Here is a 19,528-nt window from a genome sequence, read left to right as displayed (position 1 = left end):
AGCACATCCCGACGGCTGCTCGGAGGAGAGCACGGCAACGTCGAGGCGCCGCACACGTGTCTCGTTGTCGTCCTTGTTGCGGCGTGAAAGTGCAAAAAACTTGGCGCTCGCTTCGCTCGTGCAGCGCGAGATTGATCTGTCGATAGCGCGGAAGCGCATACACGGAGGTGTAATTGTATTGTTATGTAAAATTTGAAGAAGACGCCAGCTCGCGACTCGATAATCGATGGTCCTAATGCGCCGAGCTTACGTAAGAAACGCGCGATTTCGCTACGATCGCTGCCATCGGCGTTCGCGGTCGGTTCCGCGTCGCGCTGCCGGAGCCATTCGCTCGGGCAGTGCGTCGACCAGCGACGTGCAAGCGTACGTACGTAACAGGCAACCGCTCGCGCCACGTGCTCTCGGAGATGGGGAGCTTCGAGAGAGAGAGAGAGAGAGAGAGAGAGAGCTACGTTGACCTTCGGCTCGCAAACTGGAGCGCTCGTTCTGACGCAAAGCGACACGGCCGAAATGCAACCGAAATGCAGCCGAAATGCACGGACGCCGGCCGAGCTTATTTCCGAGCCGCCGCGCGTGTCCCAATTCCCGAACGGCTCGGCCCATTATATTCAACGCGCTCCATTTCTTGTTTTTCCTTTACCTTTCTTTTTCCTTTTTCTTTTTTTCTTTATTTATTTTTCAGAGTCTTTGAGCTTGACATCGTTCAGAAATATGAATGTAGCTGTAGCCAGTGTTTATTTATTTATTTACTCACTTTTGTCTTGTCGATATTGCGAATGTCTTGCCAGGCAGTGACGATCGTTACATTGCGACGAAGTTAGCTCGAATTTTCACAGACGCAGAAGTACACTTAGCAAAAAGCAGACTAAAATTTACGAACAGGATAAATTGGTTTACGAACGGCGAGTTTTTTTACGGAAATCGATGAGAAAATTCACGAGAAATTCGCAAGGTAAACTACTGCCGTTGATTTAAAATGTTTGAAAAATTTGAGCGCCGCATCGAGCCTCCGGATGCTCCCTTGCCCCCCGGCAGACATTCGGAGAACGAGAGCGTAGGTGCAGCATCGGCGAGCGCGCAGATTGCAAAGGACCGTGGCCAGAAATAGCCTTACGCCTTAGCAGCTCGGCTGCTCTCCATTGAGCGCCGCTAAAAATAAAACAACGAGCTCGCGCTCTCCGCCGTTCGGCAGCGAACGGAGCTCGGACGGGGCGGACTCCTCGTGAGCAACGAAAAAATGTCGAACGGAAAAGCAAAAGCAAAACTCGAGGAAAGAAAGAAAGAAAGAAAGAAAGAAAGAAAAGGAAAGAGGAGCTATGGTCGGCGCGCGCAGTTGTTCCGACGGGCGCGCGTAATCCCCGCTTGCTATACTTAGAGCTAGAGACAAATATACGCGGCGGCTGGCCGCCGGCCAGCGCCCCTCGCAGCGAGCTCCGCGGCGGCGCACGGCCGCGCGAGCTCGGCGGCGCGTCAGTCCCAGCGGGCGTCGCCGGAGGTGCGCCGACGTCCAGCCGCGGTGCAGCGCCGACGCCGGCCCGAGGCCCGGGAGCAGCGCGCGGCTCGTCCCGTTACGCAACCGCGGGGCGGGCGCAACTGGGTCGGGCGCCGCGAGCGACATGCGAGCGCGATCGCCGCGCCCGTCGGCCGAGCAGTGCGCGCGCGCGAGTGCGATGCGCCGCGTCGACGCGCCGTGCGGGGCCTCGACATGAAGAAGATGCACCATCTCTATCCGACGTCGACCGGCGACCCGCTCTGCCCGGTCGGCTTTCACCCGCAGGTGCGCTGGCCGACGAGGTGCAAGCGATGCTTCAGGTGAGCTCTCGGCCCGACGCGCGCGGACGGTGAACTTGCGAGCCTCCTGACCTTGACCCCCTTTATCCACCACCGCTATTTCTGGGACTCCGCGCTTTCCATGACCAAGTGTGCGCCGGTCACGTGGCTCGTTGCGATTGGCTTCGACTACGTCGAATTGCTCCTCGACATTTATACGTTGTCTGTGCCGGGACTATCGATTCGAAAGCGCTCTGCGAATTATCAATCATTCTAATTTTAAGAAGAGAACTTTCTGGCAAAGTATAAGTGGGTCGCTTTGGTGCATTCGTTTATAGGTGTTGAACTTTAACTTCGTCTACAAAGCTCGTCGCGCTACTTAAAGAAACCATCGTTGGAGCGTCGGTCATACGCTTGACTTTACGCGAGCTAAAGTGTACGACCTGTTTGCAGCGATAAAAGAACTCGGCGGCAAATCGCCCCGGAAAACTTCAAGAGCCATGCAATTTATATTTCGTTAATACGGATATTCCAAAAACGAATACTCTGAGATTGGCACAGACTGAATTCTGAGTAGCGTTTTCATTCGGTTTTTATAGAAGCGAATGCGTTGAATCGCCATTCAAAATATCTTTGTAATCAGACGTAAAACCAGTTAGTAATACGAGATAGCGTGTTATTAATCTTATATGAGTCGCAATTTTCAGTGCGATATCTCCATTTGCTTTCTCGATGCATACGACTTCGCTTTCATATTTGAACGATATTGTTACGAACCGCCGTTGAAGGAGAATAATAAAAACGGAGACAACGTTAACTAGTACGCGAAAAGGCGAGGCGAACGGCCCGTTCACGGCTCTCGGGAAGTAACAGCGCTTCACCTATGGTACATTTCAAGATAACGTTAGCAAGAGCAGCCAATTGATGGTGATTAATTTTTTTAGTGAAAAGAATATTTTTTTATGAAATAGATATATTTAAACCAAATAAAAATAATTCACCGCTGATACTCACAATAAAAAAATGAAAAAAAAAGTCATTTTCCGAAATAGAATTTTAATAATAATAAATACTTATTCTACTTGCAGTGAAAAAACATTTTTTCTTTGAATTTGGTTTTCTTCGAGATAATCCAAGATGAATAAAAAAAAAATTTTTTTACATAAACTGTTATAATTTTTTATCAAGTCGTAAAAGAATAGATCCTAGTGCGTTTATTTTAAAGAAGACACAAGTACGCAACTTTTCAATTTGAGTTTTCGAAAATTTGCCGAGCTGTTCAAAAATTACAACCGATTTTTTGCGGCACAAGAATTAAAAAAAATCATTTAATATTTTCAACTTGAAAAATGTAATCGCCAATTTAAAAAAATATAGGCGAGACGTGAAAGGTATTGCTTTATCTTTCTGATGAGCCTCCTCGGGTTCTTCTACGACCATTTTGGACAGAGCTACAAAACTTTGAATTTCGACTGATTTTTTTTTGGCCAGAAACTTTTTTGCACGTGACTATCTGCTATCCCCTCGGCTTTATTTTTGAATTTTCCTCTTCGGGCGATCACGAAACCTTTGCTTTTTTGACGTTCTAGACGTAGCAGGTAATTTTTCAAATGATTACACGCACATTCTGTAATAGCATGCAGCTTCAGTTTGAAAATAAGAACACGTGTCTCAAATTGAAAAAACACGACGAGTTTTGGATCATCGATTTTTTCTGCAATTTATTTATGTCTGATTGTAAGAAACCACTGAAATTGCAGCTGTTGTGAATCTCGATGATTCAAGGTAGGCAGAGCGAAAAGCCGCATCGAAAGTGGAAAATACCTCCCACGCCTCGGGTCTGAGTGATGTACCCTAAAGGTTCAAGAAGGCTATCGGTATATTCATTTACATTCGTTAACTTTTGAGGCAGTCGGCTGGAAAGAACAAGACCATTTCGAGAGTATGACGGAGGGTGGCCCAAACCACAAATTCTCATAAAACATTATAACTCCCCATTATTCTTTAGATTACTTTTCTGGCGGATGACCTTGATAATCGAGCAAAAAGGAATATATATCGAACGAGCGCCAATTACGCAGCGTACAGCCCCGCCTATCGGCGTGTATCGTATACACATTTGGTCATTCTCGCTCAGTATTTACTTCTTGACAATAATGAAGGAGAGTGGACGACGGCCATATTTCACGTAAACTGGTAAATTATTCGAGTTTAACGATTTCTCACGATGCGCAAATTTAATCCGCGATCCTTCTTATGAACTGCAGACGCGGTAATTTCTCCATAAATTTTTCATGTATACTTAATTGCTGGCTACCTGATAGATTGGATCAATCCGTCGTCCCGATGCTTTAATAATGTGACACATTTACCGTTCCATTAGGACCCGGTGTCGACTTCATTTTTGCTCGAGCGATTTTATCTGATGAAGTAGATGAAGTATCTTTCAGAAATTCGATGGAACTTTAGCGAAGAAATCGAATGATTATCTTTATATCGGGTTGAGTCGCTGAAAATGGAAGTACGAGTATATAAGGACGATTTGTCAACTGTATTAGACGACCTAGAAAGTAATTAGCCATCGGAATCACGTATTGTTCGGAGACAGTACCTTTTATCTTCGCTTAATTGGATTGCGGCCGGAAAAAGCCAGATTTTCCGTTACAAGATCTTACATCATGGTATTAATTTCAGTCGGAATATTTGTATTCCAGCTCATATTCACTGAAAGAATGGACAGAGAACGCTTCGCTGAGTAAAGTATTGATGTTTTTTTGTTGAATGACAAGCGCGTATTTGTACGAGACTCGTTTTCAATCACGGTACTTTTTTCGGTTTATGGATGTTTGTTGCTTTCGACTGTGCGTTCGACAGTTTTCTCACAGAAAATTTTACGAGTATCTTCAAAATTGTTACCAGTTGTGTTGTGTCGGTAAGAAGCTTACGTCGTACAATTGATACGATTAACTCGGGTGAAACGCTTTCAATAAAGTTACTCTTTTCCAGCAACAACATCGTGAAGATTGTCCAAATGACTTGTAACGTGAATTAAATTGCCCGCAAATCTTTCACTGAAAGACAGATAGCTGAAAATTGGTGTCGTTTTCAGTATAAGCTGATAAAGCTACTGATTGGTTTTTACGCTGTGGCATTTATATACGTTATGATGTTTGATTGGTTCAAAAGCTATGTATGTCCATTATTGTTGCAATCCAAGTCTATCCGGTATTCATTTGATCATTTTTCGTCGAGAGTTTCAGTTGAAAACGTCCGAAGATGCTTTCGTTATACCTTCATTGGAAATTTTCAGGCTCTATCTGATTTATACAGTCGAAGCTATAATGCTGTCACTCCGCTCGTTTGGCGTCATAACGTGTGATCTTTGCATTATAATTTTTATGTGCCGACTTTTCAGTCAATCGCAACTCTTGCAACATTTCATCTACGATTGGAGGATAATAATTTCAAAGCTTTGCGGCACATAGTGGTCAAACACATCATTGTTCTGCAATACGGCGCCGCGATATGCAACAGTTTCTCAGTGATGCTCACGGTTCGACACGTTATGATGTCGATAGACATTTGCGCTTGCGGTGTAATAATCATACACGTGAGCTCTGTTACTTTTGCTGCTGAAATCCAGACTGATCGCGCAAATGTATACAGTTGGCAGTTATTGGCTACGCGGGTGGGAAGTTGATCGACGAGTGTTTGAAAATTGCCACTTGCATTGAGAATTCTTGCGATAAATTTATAGATGATATGTCGTCTCTGAAACTGATCCGTATGATACTGTTGAGAGCGCAGAATCCTTTAAAGTTCGGATTTGGGAGTATTCGGTTAGGTTTGAATTATAGTCGAACCATCAATGTTACATATTCGTATTTTGTGATATTCAAGTCATTGGCAGCTATTCAGCTACTCACCCGACAGATATAGCGTGTATTTTCGCATTAAATTTATCCGTTCATAGAATGATATTATTGTTAGTTGGCTTCACGCGTAATTTTAATTAAGCATCTAAATAGCGAAACAAAAGCAATTTCGTTCAAAAGTTCATATTTTATGAATTTCAAAATAATATCTTCTTTACAATTATCAAGTAAAACATTTAATAATCTTATGTTTAGTGATATTATGTAGACAGAATTCCGTTTGCAAATCCATGCAATGACCACAGTTTGTCTACAGTCTATGTCATTCCCTCGTGTCACCAATACCCACGAAAGTCACGTTTTACTTCATATTTTAATGACATACTATTGTCGAGTTCGGTAGATACAATAGACTTCGTCTGCTTGTTATAATTACGTAGTAAATGCTAATTAGGCGTCGAAAGAGTAGTTTAGTTGATAAACGTAAAAGCCGTAATTTATCGTGAGACTCATACGATGCACCGCAAGTTAGCTTCGCATTATGCATTTTCGTATCGACTTTCAAGGCGAAGTTATCGACAATTTTGCAGGCCTGTACTGTCGATATATCGTTTTTCATTTGTTCGGAAACTGTTATTAATGAATAAAACATCGATTGGTACGTCATAATTGTTGGTCATTTGATTCGTTGGCTCGTTCGTGGTATATTTTTATGGAGATATTCGGGCGCTCGACGAGCGTTCGATCGAGGAAAAATTGCCAAGTCAAAGTCGAAGCTCGAGCCCGATCGAGCGTCACTCGGTTTTCGGGCGCGCGGAAAATCCGAAGTGTAAGCTCGTCGGAACGAGCGATGACTGTTGCGCACACCCTTCGAGCAGTATCGATCAATTAGGGCAGCAGCAGCAGCAGCAGCAGCAGAGGAGGAGAACGCGCGCGTCGCTCGACGCCTATTCTCGGCGCGCGCGACCGCAGGGGCAAAGGCTGCCCGGTGGCGCGCGCGTCGCGGAAAGTCGGCCGGCGTCGGTTCGCATTGCGATCGCACTGAAAACGGAGCTAATCGCGTGTTGCAGAGCCTTCAACGATCACAAAGAGCACGGCGGCAAAAAGATCACGAAGGATGCAACTTCATCGTCGCCAAGTCTCTCGGTATGGGAACCGAGCTCCGGAAGGTAAATAAAGACAAAGTATCTAATTAGTATTGCAATATCGAATGGCGCAGGCTGCCGCAGCGCCGGCTCTTGAATTAAGAGACAGAGATTTTATCGGCCAGAGGAAATATTAAAAGGCTCTATAAGTTTATTCAGCACTGTCGGCCCATATACAATGCATGTATGCACATACGTTGGAGACGGTAATAAGCTCGGCTAGTTCACGATCCCAATGATTTCCTATCGCGATAGCATAAACATACACCCCGTGCGCGCGACCACCTCGATTAATTAATCGGGCGGCGACCTTCCCATTAATTTTCATCTCTCGCGGAGAGATTTTCGAGTGGTCGTCGTCGTCGTCGTCGTCGTCGGCGCCGCGGCCTGCCGCGCCTCCACTTTTCCGATCGACCGAACCGAGCGCTCGCGGCAGCAGGTCGTCCGACAGCTCGGAGTCGCGGAGGAGCTGGTCGTCCACGTCGAACCTGGCCAAGGACGAGGCGTCGAGCGGCTACGAGACCCGCGCGGAGAGCTGGTCGTCGGCCATGGACCTGTCGAGCATGAGCCTGAGCGACCTGCGCAGCGCCGAGCCCGAGGCCGTGACCACGGTCACGATGAAGCCGCCCAGGCCGAAGACTTACGCGGGCTCGACCTCGGACAGCCTCGGTTACCGACGCTACTCCGTCGACGAGAGCGCCGCCGATCGGCACGCTGCCTCGCCCAGACCGGCGCAGCACAAGCTGCAGATCAAAGGCGTGATCGACAAGTCGAACGGGACCAGCTCGGACAACGACGCCGAATTTATCATTCAGGTGGGTTTTTTGCCGGTCGCACTTTGCAGATTTTCCGATGCTGTTATTGTTGTGAAAGTATCGCCGTGAAAGTTGCGACTCATTTTTTGATTGTCCAGACCTGTAGCGAGTTATGACGTAGCTTTCGCAGAATCGGCAATAATATGGCAGTAACAGATGTCGTTGCAAGTGCTGTACTTTCTACAGTTGCACGAATCTGCGATTGGCAAGTTTCACGAATCCCAGAGTCGTTACGAGTCCGCGCCGTTACATCGGTATCTTTTACCATTGAGAACCAGCCGTTTTCCTCTCCTCGAATCTGCAAATTTATGTCTTGCCGTACGAATGGTCGAATTACCGACGTACTGTTGCTTTTTGTAAGTAATAACGTGAATTAATCGATCGTCGAGCATCGAATATTGCTACGTACTCGTTGCACGCTCTGGTCTTGTTGCACGTACAAAGCAACAAATTTGAACAATTATTTCTTACGTTGTGCACACAAGTTTCAGAAATAAGTCGCACTCATGAACGTACTTTCCACTTGTACCTATAATAATTCTATTCTTCTTGTTACTGTATATTAACCTCATTAATTTCTATTATTTCTCTGTCTTCATTCGCATTAATCCCGACCGAAGGTAAGGAAATCGCGAATCATCGAGCGAAACGGAGCGAAAACCGACTCGACTGAAAAAGAGACGGAAAAGACCGAAAAAGTAATTTTGACTTCCTGCCTTTTATCGCATTTGTAGACAAGCGCAAAACGCTTTGTCGACACATTCGCTTCGGTCGGAGACGACGCTACGCGTTACTCGTGGCTGCGCTGAACTCGTCATCGTCGCATCGCACGGCTTTCCGTGGTTTTTGCCATCGCAGTCGATCGGACGAATTTCCAATTGCCGCAGAGGTCGCGCAATCCGCTCGTTTCACGAGGGCGCCGCGCAGCTTTCGCGACAAAGAAGCGAGCTCGACGGCTGCACCGAGTGGCGCTTGATCCGCTTGCGCGATGACGCAGTTCAGCGGTCGAGCAGCCTAGCGTCGTCTCGCGAGCGCCCGGGGCGATGGCTAATTCGAGCGCGCGCAGGCGGCCGACGCGGACAAGCTGAGGACGCAGCTGAGCGACATGCGGTCGAGGTGCGAGAGGCTCGAGAAGGAGAAGGCCGACATCCTGCTCCGCCGGCTGTCGACGATGGACCCCAAGTCCTCGGGCACCGACGTGCTCAAGCTGCAGAAGAGCGTGAAGGAGCTGCAGGCCAAGAACGACGGTAAGTGGGCCCGCGGCCTCGAGCGCTCGGCGATTCTCACTGTGCCGCCTGTGCGCGCGCAGCGCTCGCGGAGGAGCGCGCCAGCTTGGCGGCCCGAGCGAGGAGCCTGGAGCGCGAGCTCAAGCTCAAGGCGCACAAGGGCGAGCGCGAGCGCCAGGGCGACGAGCTGCGCTCCAAGCTCAAGGCCGCGGAGGCGCTGTGCGAGAGCCTCATGGACGAGAACGAGGACATGAAGAAGGAGATACGCGAGCTCGAGGAGGAGATATACGAGATGCAGGACAACTTCAGGTGAGCCCCGGCGGCGCCGAGCGACGGCGGGACTCATATCGACCGGCTGCTTTCGCCGGGCAGGGAGGAGCAGGCCGACGAGTACACCACCATCAGGAAGAATCTCGAGCAGTCCAACAAGAACTGCCGCATACTGTCGTTCAAGCTGAGGAAAGTGGAGCGCAAGGCCGAGCAGCTCGAGGCCGACAAGTCCGACGTGGAGAAGAAGTACGAGCAAGTGGGTGCACAGAGTCCGAATCGTTTGTTCGCGATTGCAGTTTCGTCACGGCTCGACGCGATGTTCCCAGGTGAAAAGGCTGGAGGACATCCTCAAGAAGGTCGGCACGGAGTACAAGAACCGCTCGCAGAGGAAGCCCACGGAGTACGCGCAGAAGATGCAGATAAAGAAGTTGGTGGACGGCATGGAGAAGGACATAGGTGAGGCGGCGGCGAACAATGAGGCGACAAGAGGCCGACCGATAATGCGCTCGGCGTTCGAAATTCGCAGGGGACGTGATTAATGTGATGGTGGGCATGATGGACGAGCGCGATTTCGGCATTCCGCAAACGGCCGGCCTTAAGTACGACAAATTGACGAAGGAGCACGAGCTGCTCAAGGAAAAACTGGACAAGACGCTTAAGGAGCTGGCCCAGGAGAGGGAGAGCCGAGAGAAGGAGAGCAAGAAGAGCAAGGCGCCCGCCACCGTGGACGGCAGCGCCAGGAGCGACGATTCGGCCAGCCGCAAGTATCCTCCCGAGATCGCTCGCCGACTCTCTCTCTCTCTCTCTCTCTCTCTCTCTTTCGCGGACGGCGAATGATATCGCTCGCTCGGCCAATAGTAAACAGCCGAATTTATTGCGATTTGCGAAACGCGACCAAAGACGAATAGACGATAAAAGTCCGCGGGTCATAATTCGCCCGAGCGAATAGTGAAATAAAGTTAAAGAGCGTCCGCGGGCAAACGGAGAGAGAGAGAGAGAGAGAGAGAGAGAGAAAAGCGCCTCGCGCCGTAAACTAGTCCAAAGCAAATTCCCGGCCTGTCTTGAGCGTCTCTCTTCCCCCCCCCCCCTTCCCTTTCTTGTTTTCGTTCTTTTTCCCCCTTTCCCGTTGGCTCAGCAGTGAAGAAGCGTCTGGAGGAGAGTCAAGCGTCGCGCGAGTCGGAGCGCAAGTCGTGGGACGCGGAGAAGGTCAAGCTCCAGGAGGAAAAAGAGAAGCTCAAGTCGAAATTGCTCTCGCTGTCGGCCGATAAACTCAAGGTCTACAACGAAGTCGTCCAACTGAAAAAGGATCTTGGTAAAATTCTTCCTTGACGAGAGAGAGTGCGCGCGCGCGCACGCGTGCGGCGTGGCGGCAAAGTGGTATCTTTTTTTTTTCTTTCTTTTTTTTGTGCAAAATTCATATATGCACGCGTTGTGGCGCGCGCGCGCGAGAGCGCAGAGAGCAACATTAACAATCGCATTTGATACTTTTTTTTCGTCCGCTCCTTCCCCTCCCCCCCTGGCAGAAACGGCAACGTCCTCTAAGAAGGACACACAACGTATGGAGACGACCCTTGAGAACCTCAGGAAGGAGCTGGCTCAGGAAAGAGAACGTGCCAAGAAGCTGCAGGACGATGTCAATGCGCTCAACGATAAGGAGACCAAACTCAATAGGACGTTAACGGCGGTCGGTTGTTTATGCTTCTCCATTTTTATTTTATCGGTTCATTGTCGAGTTCGAACATTTAGGTGGCTCAAAAAAGAAATACGTAAACATTTTTCCTTCGACCGAAAACGTTTTTCTCGAATCAAGCGCATCGAGACATTTTTTTTTAAACGAAGAAAAATGCAGAATATAGAACGATTCCGTTTGTTGTAAAATTGCTTTGTCTTCTTCTTGCGTTTCACTTCGAGTACCGATGTTATGCCCGGTATGGACTAGGTGTTCGATAACGTTTGCACAACTAACATCAGGTCGAAACAGCGAAGATCCAAATGGAAAACGACTTGAAAGCGACGAAAATGGAATTGGAAAATATGAAAAATTCAACAACGTCGAAGCTGGCGGAAGTGACGTCGGAATTGGCGACGCTGAAGAAGGATAAGGAGAAATTGAAAGGTCAATTGGAGAAGGAGAAGCAGAGCAAGGACGCGGAAGTGGCCGCGCTGAAGAAGAAGAATTTAGCGTTGGAAAAGGCGGGTCTGAATTCCAAGAAGCTGGACGATTTGAAGCAGAGTTACGATGAGAAAATTGCAAGTGAGTTAGCCCGTCTGCGAAGCCAATTTTCCCGTTGCCGAGCAATTACCGATCGATAATTGGCCTTCTTACAGATCTTGAGAACGAGGTGAAAAGGCAAACTCGTCAGTATGACGAGCAGAGCAACAGGCACGAGAAACTCGCCGAGGCGAAAGTCCAGCTCGAGAAGGAAAACCAGCTGTTGAAAGGGTAAGCGACACAAGGCTGTAAAACGGATTAGCAATATTGATTTCGCAAAAAGAAAGACAACAAAAAATGAACGACAACGCGGCACCGTAGACAAGCAATCGACCACAAGCAGGACTACATAGCACTGCAAGCGGAACTGCAGGAGGTACGACAGTCCCGCAAAACCAAGGAGGCCGAGTGGGCGACACAGAAGGCTAAACTCGAGGTAATTACTGGCGACGGCGAACGTTGCTCCTCCTTTTTATTTTGCCTCTCTCGCTTGCCGGGGTTTCGCACCGCTCGAGCGTTGGGCAAACTGGCGAGCCGATCGTTTGTTTTTTCCCTTTATTTTCGATTTTTCCTCTCTTTTTGCTTCGTTGCAAATGTAATCGCGTCGTCGGATATTTCCGTATTGCGAAAGGGACGTATTGAAATTCATCGCGAAGAGGAAGCGACGCGTTGTGCCGGCCAATTTTCTTCGAGCGACTTCTTGTTTGCGTTTCCGGTCGTATAAAATTTCGCGTAATCTCGCCGTCGAGACCGTTTGCAACAATAGCGTTTTAATTTACGTCATCTTTCTTTTTTACCAGTCGGTAATTACAAATATTCAACAGATCGCGAGCTGATCCTGCTCATGGCGATAACGTTATGTCCTCCAGTACTATAGTTAGATCGCTGGAGAATTTGCTAAAATTAAAGCACCTAGAAAGCACTCGAAAGTACATGTGCATCGTAGACTAAGGCAAAAATCGATAAGCATCTGTTTCCTCGCGCCTCGTCGAATAAACAACGCTTCCTTTCATTGGTCGGCAGTTTCAAAGAAAAGAGAGGAATGATAAAGTACAGCGATAAATCACAGGCTCGCAACTCGCTCGATCGCGGTGGCGGGAACGGCGGAAGGGGGGGGGGTGCTCGGTCAACCCGAAGGCTCTCGGATACGATCAGCAAGGGCCCGACGAGACTTTTCGGGTGTAAAGCGTTGGATTTTGCGATCGCAGGAGCAATTGCGCGAGCGCGAGAGGACGAGCGGCGGCGCGTCGCAAGACGACCTGCACGAGGAAAATCTCCGGCTCAGGAAGGAAAGCGGCTCGCTCGCGCAGCAGATCGACGCCCTCAAGAAAGTCGTGAGTTAATTTTCTTTTCTTCCGCGCTGATGGTGACTGATTTGTCCCTCCCCCGCCCCCCCTTCCCCATGCCTCTCACCCGCCGAATGACACGCGAGCATTGTTCGCATGCTTTGCTTAGAGAAGAATCAATCTGGAAAAATTGCGCTGAAATTTTTGTTTTGAATCGTTTTCGCAACGTATTTTTCATTTCGTATTTTCTAGTCGAATCGTTTTACATTGTTACACTCGCGGACGGATATTTTTAGTTAGATTCGAGAAAATGGCTGACCAATGACCATTCAAATTTTATTCGTGAACGAATTTTTTCGTTTCAAAGTTTAAATAACGAATATATGGATAAATGTATTTCAATATATGATGCTTTTTTTGAAAACCTCCCGTTTTGTCTTTAGTTTTTGTTTCTCTTTCGATAGTTCATTTCCACTGACAATTCATAAGTTTAGCTAGAATTGGAATTGACGTGCGTCAGACTAGAACTGGTGGATTACTATTTTGAATTTTATAAAGGATTTATTCGTTCATGCTTGTAAGTGAAAATATCTACTTTTTAAATAGCATCGATAATGTGACATAAATGTCACGTAAATTGCAACGAATTATTAAAAAATTTGATCCGCTAGTTTTCCAATACTGACTAGTTTTTGAACGTCATTGGACGAACAAAGAGTATTTTGATAATTGCAACTAATAATTATCCGAATAGCATGAAAACTAACATGAGCATAACTTTATAAAATAGTTATTACTTATATACTTTATAAAAATATTGGTATTTGAATAGTTGGAGGTGTCATTTGAATATACATAAATCAGTTGCCTCAAAATCACATCTTGTTTTGTATTTGATAACCGCTGAATAAAGTTTAGCAATAGCTGGTCGTAAAATACAGAAAACTTCTTTGTTTGAAGTCTGATTTTAATAGATACATACGTTTTATTGCATCAATCGCGTAAAATACAAATGCAGCTAGGTTATTAGAAATAACATTTTTATCGTATGCAATAAATTTTGATTTTGCGATAACGACAGAACGACGACCTAAGCAGCAAACTCCAAGACTACACGCACGTAGCGAAAATCCAACGCAACTTGTCGGCAGACACGTCAGTTTTAGAATCAGAACTACGCAAATCCAAAGTGGCACTGGAAACCGCAGAGAGAACGCGGAAAGCCGAGCTGGCGCAATGTAAAATGCGTTACGAGCAGCGTGTCAGCGCCATCACCGATGAAATTAAGTCCATTCAAACCCAGCTGACGAGGTATAAACGCGAGCGCGACACTTACAAACAGATGCTGGAAGGCGCGCAGAAAACTATCACGGAACTGAAGAGCAGACCGAGGAGGCCGTCGACCACGTCCACTGGAAAGTCCACGGACGAGGTAACTCGCGGTATAAGCTGCCCGATACGGGGACCAATTTTTTCATTTTTTATTTGAAGGACGAAGAGACGTCGAGCGCGAGCCGCGCGCAGCTAGAGAAGCAACTGGTAACGTTGGAGGACGAGCTGTCGGAAGCCAAGCTCGAGGCGTCGAAATTGAAGACCGAACTCGTGTCGGAGAAGTCAGCGTGGGAAGTCAAACTCTCGGAAATGCAGTCTCGCGTCAACGAGGTAACGTCGCGCATTTCGACCAGACATTCTTGAGAGAGAGAGAGAAAACGAGTTAAAAAAAAAAAAAAAAAAAAACTCGCAGTTGGAGGAAGAGAGACTTCTGTCCAGCGGTCGCACGAAAATACCGGGTCTCAAAGTTCGCATGGAGTTGGCGTGGCAGAAAGAGCGCGAAGACCAGCAACGACTGCTGCAGGAAACCGCGACGCTCGCCCGCGATCTTCGCCAGACTCTCTTCGAGGTAAACAAATTTACGTTCAATAACTCAATTTCGCTCGGTCGAGAGCTTGCTCCTTATCGTTACGCCGTGCCGTAAAACGACGACTCTGCGGTGGCGCTTCATGGCTCTCGAGGGCTTCGGAGTGCTATTGCGAGTAGTTTTTTTTTATGGCTCGTCAATTACGGAGTTCGTAAAAGTTTGACGCGCCGATGAGAAAGAAAGGCAAAGAAAACAGAGCGCGCGACAAAACGGTCGTGCACACGGATGAAAGTCTCGGCGATGGTTGAAGGTCGAAAGAGAACGCGACAAGGAGCGCCTGGAGAACAAGAGGAAGCAGGACCAGCTGAAGAAAACGTTCGACGAGGAGAAGGAAGAAAACAAGAAGAAACTCGTGGAGGTAGGTGGGGCGACGGCTCGTCTCCGCGTCTGACCATACTCGAGCGTCTCCACTGGCAAGCGCGCGCGTCGATCAGTTGCAGTGCGACCTGCTGGAGCTGCGGGACGCCCACGCGAAGCTGCGCACGAGCAACGAGAAGATGCGCCGCGAGAAGGAGCGCCACGAGCGCGAGCGCGAGGAGCTGCGCGGGCTGCTGGCGAGCAAGCGGCGCCTCGAGCAGACCGAGGCGCGTAACCTGAACGCGCTGCTGCAGCAGGTGGACGACCTGGTCAGGCTGCTCCCCGAGGCAGCCAACGGGGCCGACGGCCCGCCGGAGGCCTACGCCACGCCCACGCCGCCCAGGAGATTCAAGGGCCCGAAGTCGCGGGAGTCGTCGCCGATGCTGGACTCGCGGGAGGAGAGCAGAGGTAAGAGTGGCCTCGCTGACGATGCGCTCGCTCGACTGACCGCGGACGCGGCTGGCGCAGCCTCGTCGCTCGTGCCCACCGGCAGGACCGAGAAGCTGGAGTACAGCATCAAGCGGCTGATGGAGGTGGCCAAGGAGCTGCAGGAGTCCAAGAGGTCGGCGGACGAGGACGCGGCGAGGGCCAAGAAGCTGGGAAAGCGGTGAGACGTCCGCTCGCGTGAGACCCCCCCCCCCCCTGCGCTCGATCGCTAACCTTTGCGCTGCTGTCTAGCTCCTCGTCGATCGACGGCGACCGCGGCAAAGTCACGGCGCCAACCCGCTCCAAGCCGGCCCTCAAGAGGAAGAGCCTGTCGCTCGAGCAGACCATCGGCAGGCCCGAGCAGGTATTGTCGGCGAGACGCCCGCGCGCCCCTTCCGAATTCTAACCCCGGCGATACTTGCAGTCGATCTGGGGCAACAACAGCAACGTGTCCAGCGTGACGTCGCTCAACGGCTCCGAGGTCGACGCGCGGCACTTCGGTCTGCAGCGTGACTCCAGCATCGAGAGGTTGGTATTGTCGCCCCGCGAGCCACTCACCTCTACAGCCTTGGTGGCCATTTCAGTCATCTTTCAACGGAGTCCACGCAAAGCGAGATCCTGCGTCACGAAAAGAAACACGGCAAAGGCATCATTCGCAAAATCACTAAAAGCCTCACTAAATCCGCGAGCGTAGACGATCCCAATAGTTCGTTCGAATCTTCTCTTCAGGTAAGCCATCGAGACTCTCTTACCTCGCGACCAACCTCCCCGTTCCACTGCATTTTCTTCACTTTCGTTCGTCCATGTCAATTGTATGCTTCTAGTCCGTGCGAATCATGCGTTTTTTGGAGTGAGCGAGGCTTGCGAGGCTCGATGGGAGGGACGATCACTCGTTTCGCTTTCGCTTGGGCATTACGACATTTCATTTATAGCTGGCTATATATTATCGCATCGAACATTTTTGTAAAAAGTGCCAATAAAGCATTCTAACAATGTCATTCGTCGTGTAGCTTTGTGCGTCCGATTGATCGATGCGTTTGCTCAAAATTGCCCTTGAATTTTGGATACTAAAAGCCTAGACGCCGGCGTGACAGAACCAAGGTGTAATGAGAGCAAAAAATGCTTTTCATATGTTCACGTGTAGGTAATATGTGTTGCAGCTGTGCCCGATGTTTTAATCACGGTGGTACACGTTTGTTTGCCATTCAATGGTGCAGCTCTGTTGTCGTTAATATTTATACGAGTTCTTAACTCTATCACAAAATCAACTGGTCACACACTGACACATAAATAACTAAAATGCTTGTAGGTTATTTCATACTAACTATTTTTTTACGTATTTAATTGCATTATATTATAATTACAAACAAGATTTAGTATTTGCTTAATCGATGATGTATGTATTTCAATATTTGTACTTGTCGGTAACAAAGTCCGAGTACTTGACTCAATATTCGTATAAACATTTAATAATTTTGTGTAGTGCCCTTTGAATTGTAAAAAATGCACGAATGAGTAAGATTATTCGATATATGCTTGCAGACCTCGGGGTCCGAGGTGAGCATCACCGATGCAATGAAGAAGGAGAAGAAGAACCTGAAGAAAAAATTGACCAGTATGTTTAAGCGCGGATCTAAAAATAATGGGTAATCCAAAACTTACGTTGTGAGCTTCATTTTTAATGCTTCGAATGATATATGAATTTTTAATGTACCCACGTTTGTCCAGGTTAGACAAAAAAGCAGATTCGAAGGAATCGGTGAGGCCTTCTTCGAGGACGTCGACGGCATCGGCGCGTCCTTGAGACTAGCTACTTATCGTGTTTTTTTATCCCTCGCTCATCAGTTTTTTTAATTCGTAAGAGTAAAGGCCGCGAATCATTACCAGTTGGGCATTTCTTTTACATACGCGCATCTTTGCAACCTGTACATACCTTCGCTTCAGCCGGAAAATGTTTATTCAAGAGTCAATTCTGGAAGTAGATTGTACTTGCAGCAGGCTTATTTCTTAATTTTTAGTTATCGCGATACAAAGGAACGCAAAAATTAGCCTCCTTCATCTATTAAACATTTATCATAAACGATTTTTCAGTGGTAATGTCAATGTGATGATGTACTTTATATTTGAGCCTCGTTTGAAATTACTTAAAACTTTAAATAAAATTGGAAAAAAACATCTGCAATCGACAACATTTTCATGAATTTCAGTTAGATCGTTGCTTTGTAAATATACTTCGTTATTATAAAATCATAAATGTCGATGTTATTTATATCCCTCCATCCTGCTTGTATTTTAATTCTGATGAATAAACAGCGAGATTGGTCGAGACCTAGGGAATATTTTCGAGCAACTCGATTTGTCGCAGGAGCCTCTAAGGCGGAGCACCCATCTGAAATTCGCTTCCTGCAAGTGAATACCTTGTGCTCTTCGCGGGCCCGTCGTATAATTCAACCCATCTGCCACTCTGGCTCACCAGTCCGCGCGAGATGGGCCGCGTTATGAGAGATTTTTCGTTTTTTTTCTCTCCGCGCTCGTTTCTCGACCGCTTCCTTATCCTTTTTTCTTTCGGTTATTTTTTGTCTTTCAAGAGACGTGCGCACGTGAGCTACAACTACTTTGTTCTTGAGATGCCACAGTCAAGTACAAGCTTCTCGTTTGCTCAGTGCGAGTTCAGGTTGTAGAGTTTTGCCGTCGAATATTATCTCTCAAGGATGCGGTTATCGCGAGGAAACGACGAAAGGAGAAATTCAGGTGAACCGGATAAATAAAACAACCAACTCAATCAATTAGTGTCCGTATGAAAAATGTTTTATTAAAAAATGTTTTCAATGCTACAACATCGGAGTACCATCGTCATCTATAATTAGCTGACGTCGTAACAGTACAAAAATGGCATTTTTACAACATGTCCAAGCTTACGTGACTAAAGTATTTTTTCCAATTAGCAACCTGATTTCTCAATCTTTTTCTCGTCAAAACAATCTTTTCCTTGTTACCTTTATTTCTCTCGTTTTCCCATACCATTTTCCCCGAAACGTAACGCTTCTAAATCTCGTCCTATAATTTTTTTTTCTCATTTTGCCTAGCTAATTTTGCGCCTTGATTCGTACGAACTTTTTTTTCTTCGTTGGAGCACGATATTATTTTTTTCTTTTTGCTTTTTCTTTAGAAAACTTGACAAGCTCGTAGGTAGTTTTTTTTAACACTTCGGTCGACACAAATTAACGAAAATATAGGATTCTGTATTAGCCCAAATTAGACGATCTCCATCTGAAAATACATGCGTTGCTCGACAGTTCTTTTAGCAAAAGTCGTCCAGTATGAAACAACAATACTCAAGGTGCGTGCTGCGTATCTTCTTTTTTCGTTCAAAGGAGGTACATCTGTTTCATTTTTTTTTTATTAACAAGTGCAGTTCTCGTCGTACGAAAATTTGTTTACTCCGTGAAAAATAGATCTCGTCGTAGGGGACAAATGCGAGCTCGAAAAAGGTTTCTTCTTTCTACAAACTACAATGGCAAACGACTGAAGACAGATGCACAACCTTTGTTCATTTCTTTATCGGTCAGTCAAGTATAGAATGATGGATAAAGAGAATTCTAAGTTGTATTGTACTCCTTTTTTAAATCACGATCTATTTTTAGCTGCCATGCTACGCTATTACCGTAAGTACTTACTCAGACAGGAAAAAAAGAAAGAAAAAAAACGATCGACGCTATCGAAGAATTCTAACACTAGGCGTTACCTCTTTGGACAAATCCAGACTTTTCTACGGGAGAGTATGTTAAGGATTTTTTTGGGAAGCGAAGTGTCTCTCACGCGATGATGAGGGAGAAAGTCGCGGGAAATATCGAGGCTAATTTAATAAAGGAAACGTAAAGCTAATTTGGCATTTCTCCGGCGAGTTTTATGGTGAAATGTGAAAACCAAGTGTCACTAATTTAACTATCGGTTATTACTGATTGAAAAACAGATTAAAGTTTTTCACACTTCACACATTTTAGTATCAAACGGGCATGCACTCGCCGGAGAAACAGTGTTGCACAAAGTGTCCTCCATCAAGGAGGATCTGTTCGAATAAAAAAATTCACTTTTCCCACACCATTCAGGCCCCGCCTTGGACAAAATAGATTCGATCGTTGGGTTTTTTTTTTAGTTTGCTTGTTTCTTCGTTTTTCTTTTTCATTCTCAGATGCACATATTGTGCTTGCGCCCGAAACGAACTATA

At 47.0% G+C, this 19,528-nt stretch overlaps 1 protein-coding gene across 4 annotated transcripts; it reads left to right on the top strand.

The window, feature by feature from the left end:
- Positions 1-1,466: 1,466 nt before the first annotated feature.
- LOC131671307 (trichohyalin) lies at positions 1,467-17,539 on the top strand. Of its 4 annotated transcripts, none has more exons than XM_058947643.1 (26): positions 1,467-1,812; positions 6,716-6,814; positions 7,230-7,605; positions 8,226-8,303; positions 8,672-8,852; positions 8,915-9,140; positions 9,204-9,357; positions 9,428-9,557; positions 9,628-9,861; positions 10,240-10,413; positions 10,625-10,785; positions 11,073-11,355; positions 11,430-11,544; positions 11,635-11,749; positions 12,522-12,647; positions 13,681-14,031; positions 14,091-14,261; positions 14,344-14,499; positions 14,768-14,875; positions 14,952-15,282; positions 15,343-15,481; positions 15,553-15,664; positions 15,725-15,828; positions 15,885-16,029; positions 16,843-16,946; positions 17,029-17,539. In XM_058947643.1, the coding sequence occupies exons 1-26, from the start codon at positions 1,706-1,708 to the stop codon at positions 17,102-17,104; spliced, it is 4,356 nt and encodes a 1,451-aa protein (XP_058803626.1). In that variant the 5' UTR covers positions 1,467-1,705; the 3' UTR covers positions 17,105-17,539. The 4 variants fall into 4 exon arrangements, with proteins under 4 accessions (XP_058803626.1, XP_058803625.1, XP_058803627.1 ...); XM_058947642.1 differs by having other exon boundaries at positions 7,227-7,605; XM_058947644.1 differs by having other exon boundaries at positions 7,132-7,605.
- Positions 17,540-19,528: the final 1,989 nt, after the last annotated feature.

This window comes from Phymastichus coffea, unplaced genomic scaffold (assembly GCF_024137745.1).
Source record: "Phymastichus coffea isolate CEN01 unplaced genomic scaffold, Cenicafe_Pcof_1.1 PCOF00124, whole genome shotgun sequence".
Taxonomy (NCBI): Eukaryota; Metazoa; Arthropoda; class Insecta; order Hymenoptera; family Eulophidae; genus Phymastichus; species Phymastichus coffea.
This window is presented reverse-complemented; position numbering and strand designations above follow the sequence as displayed.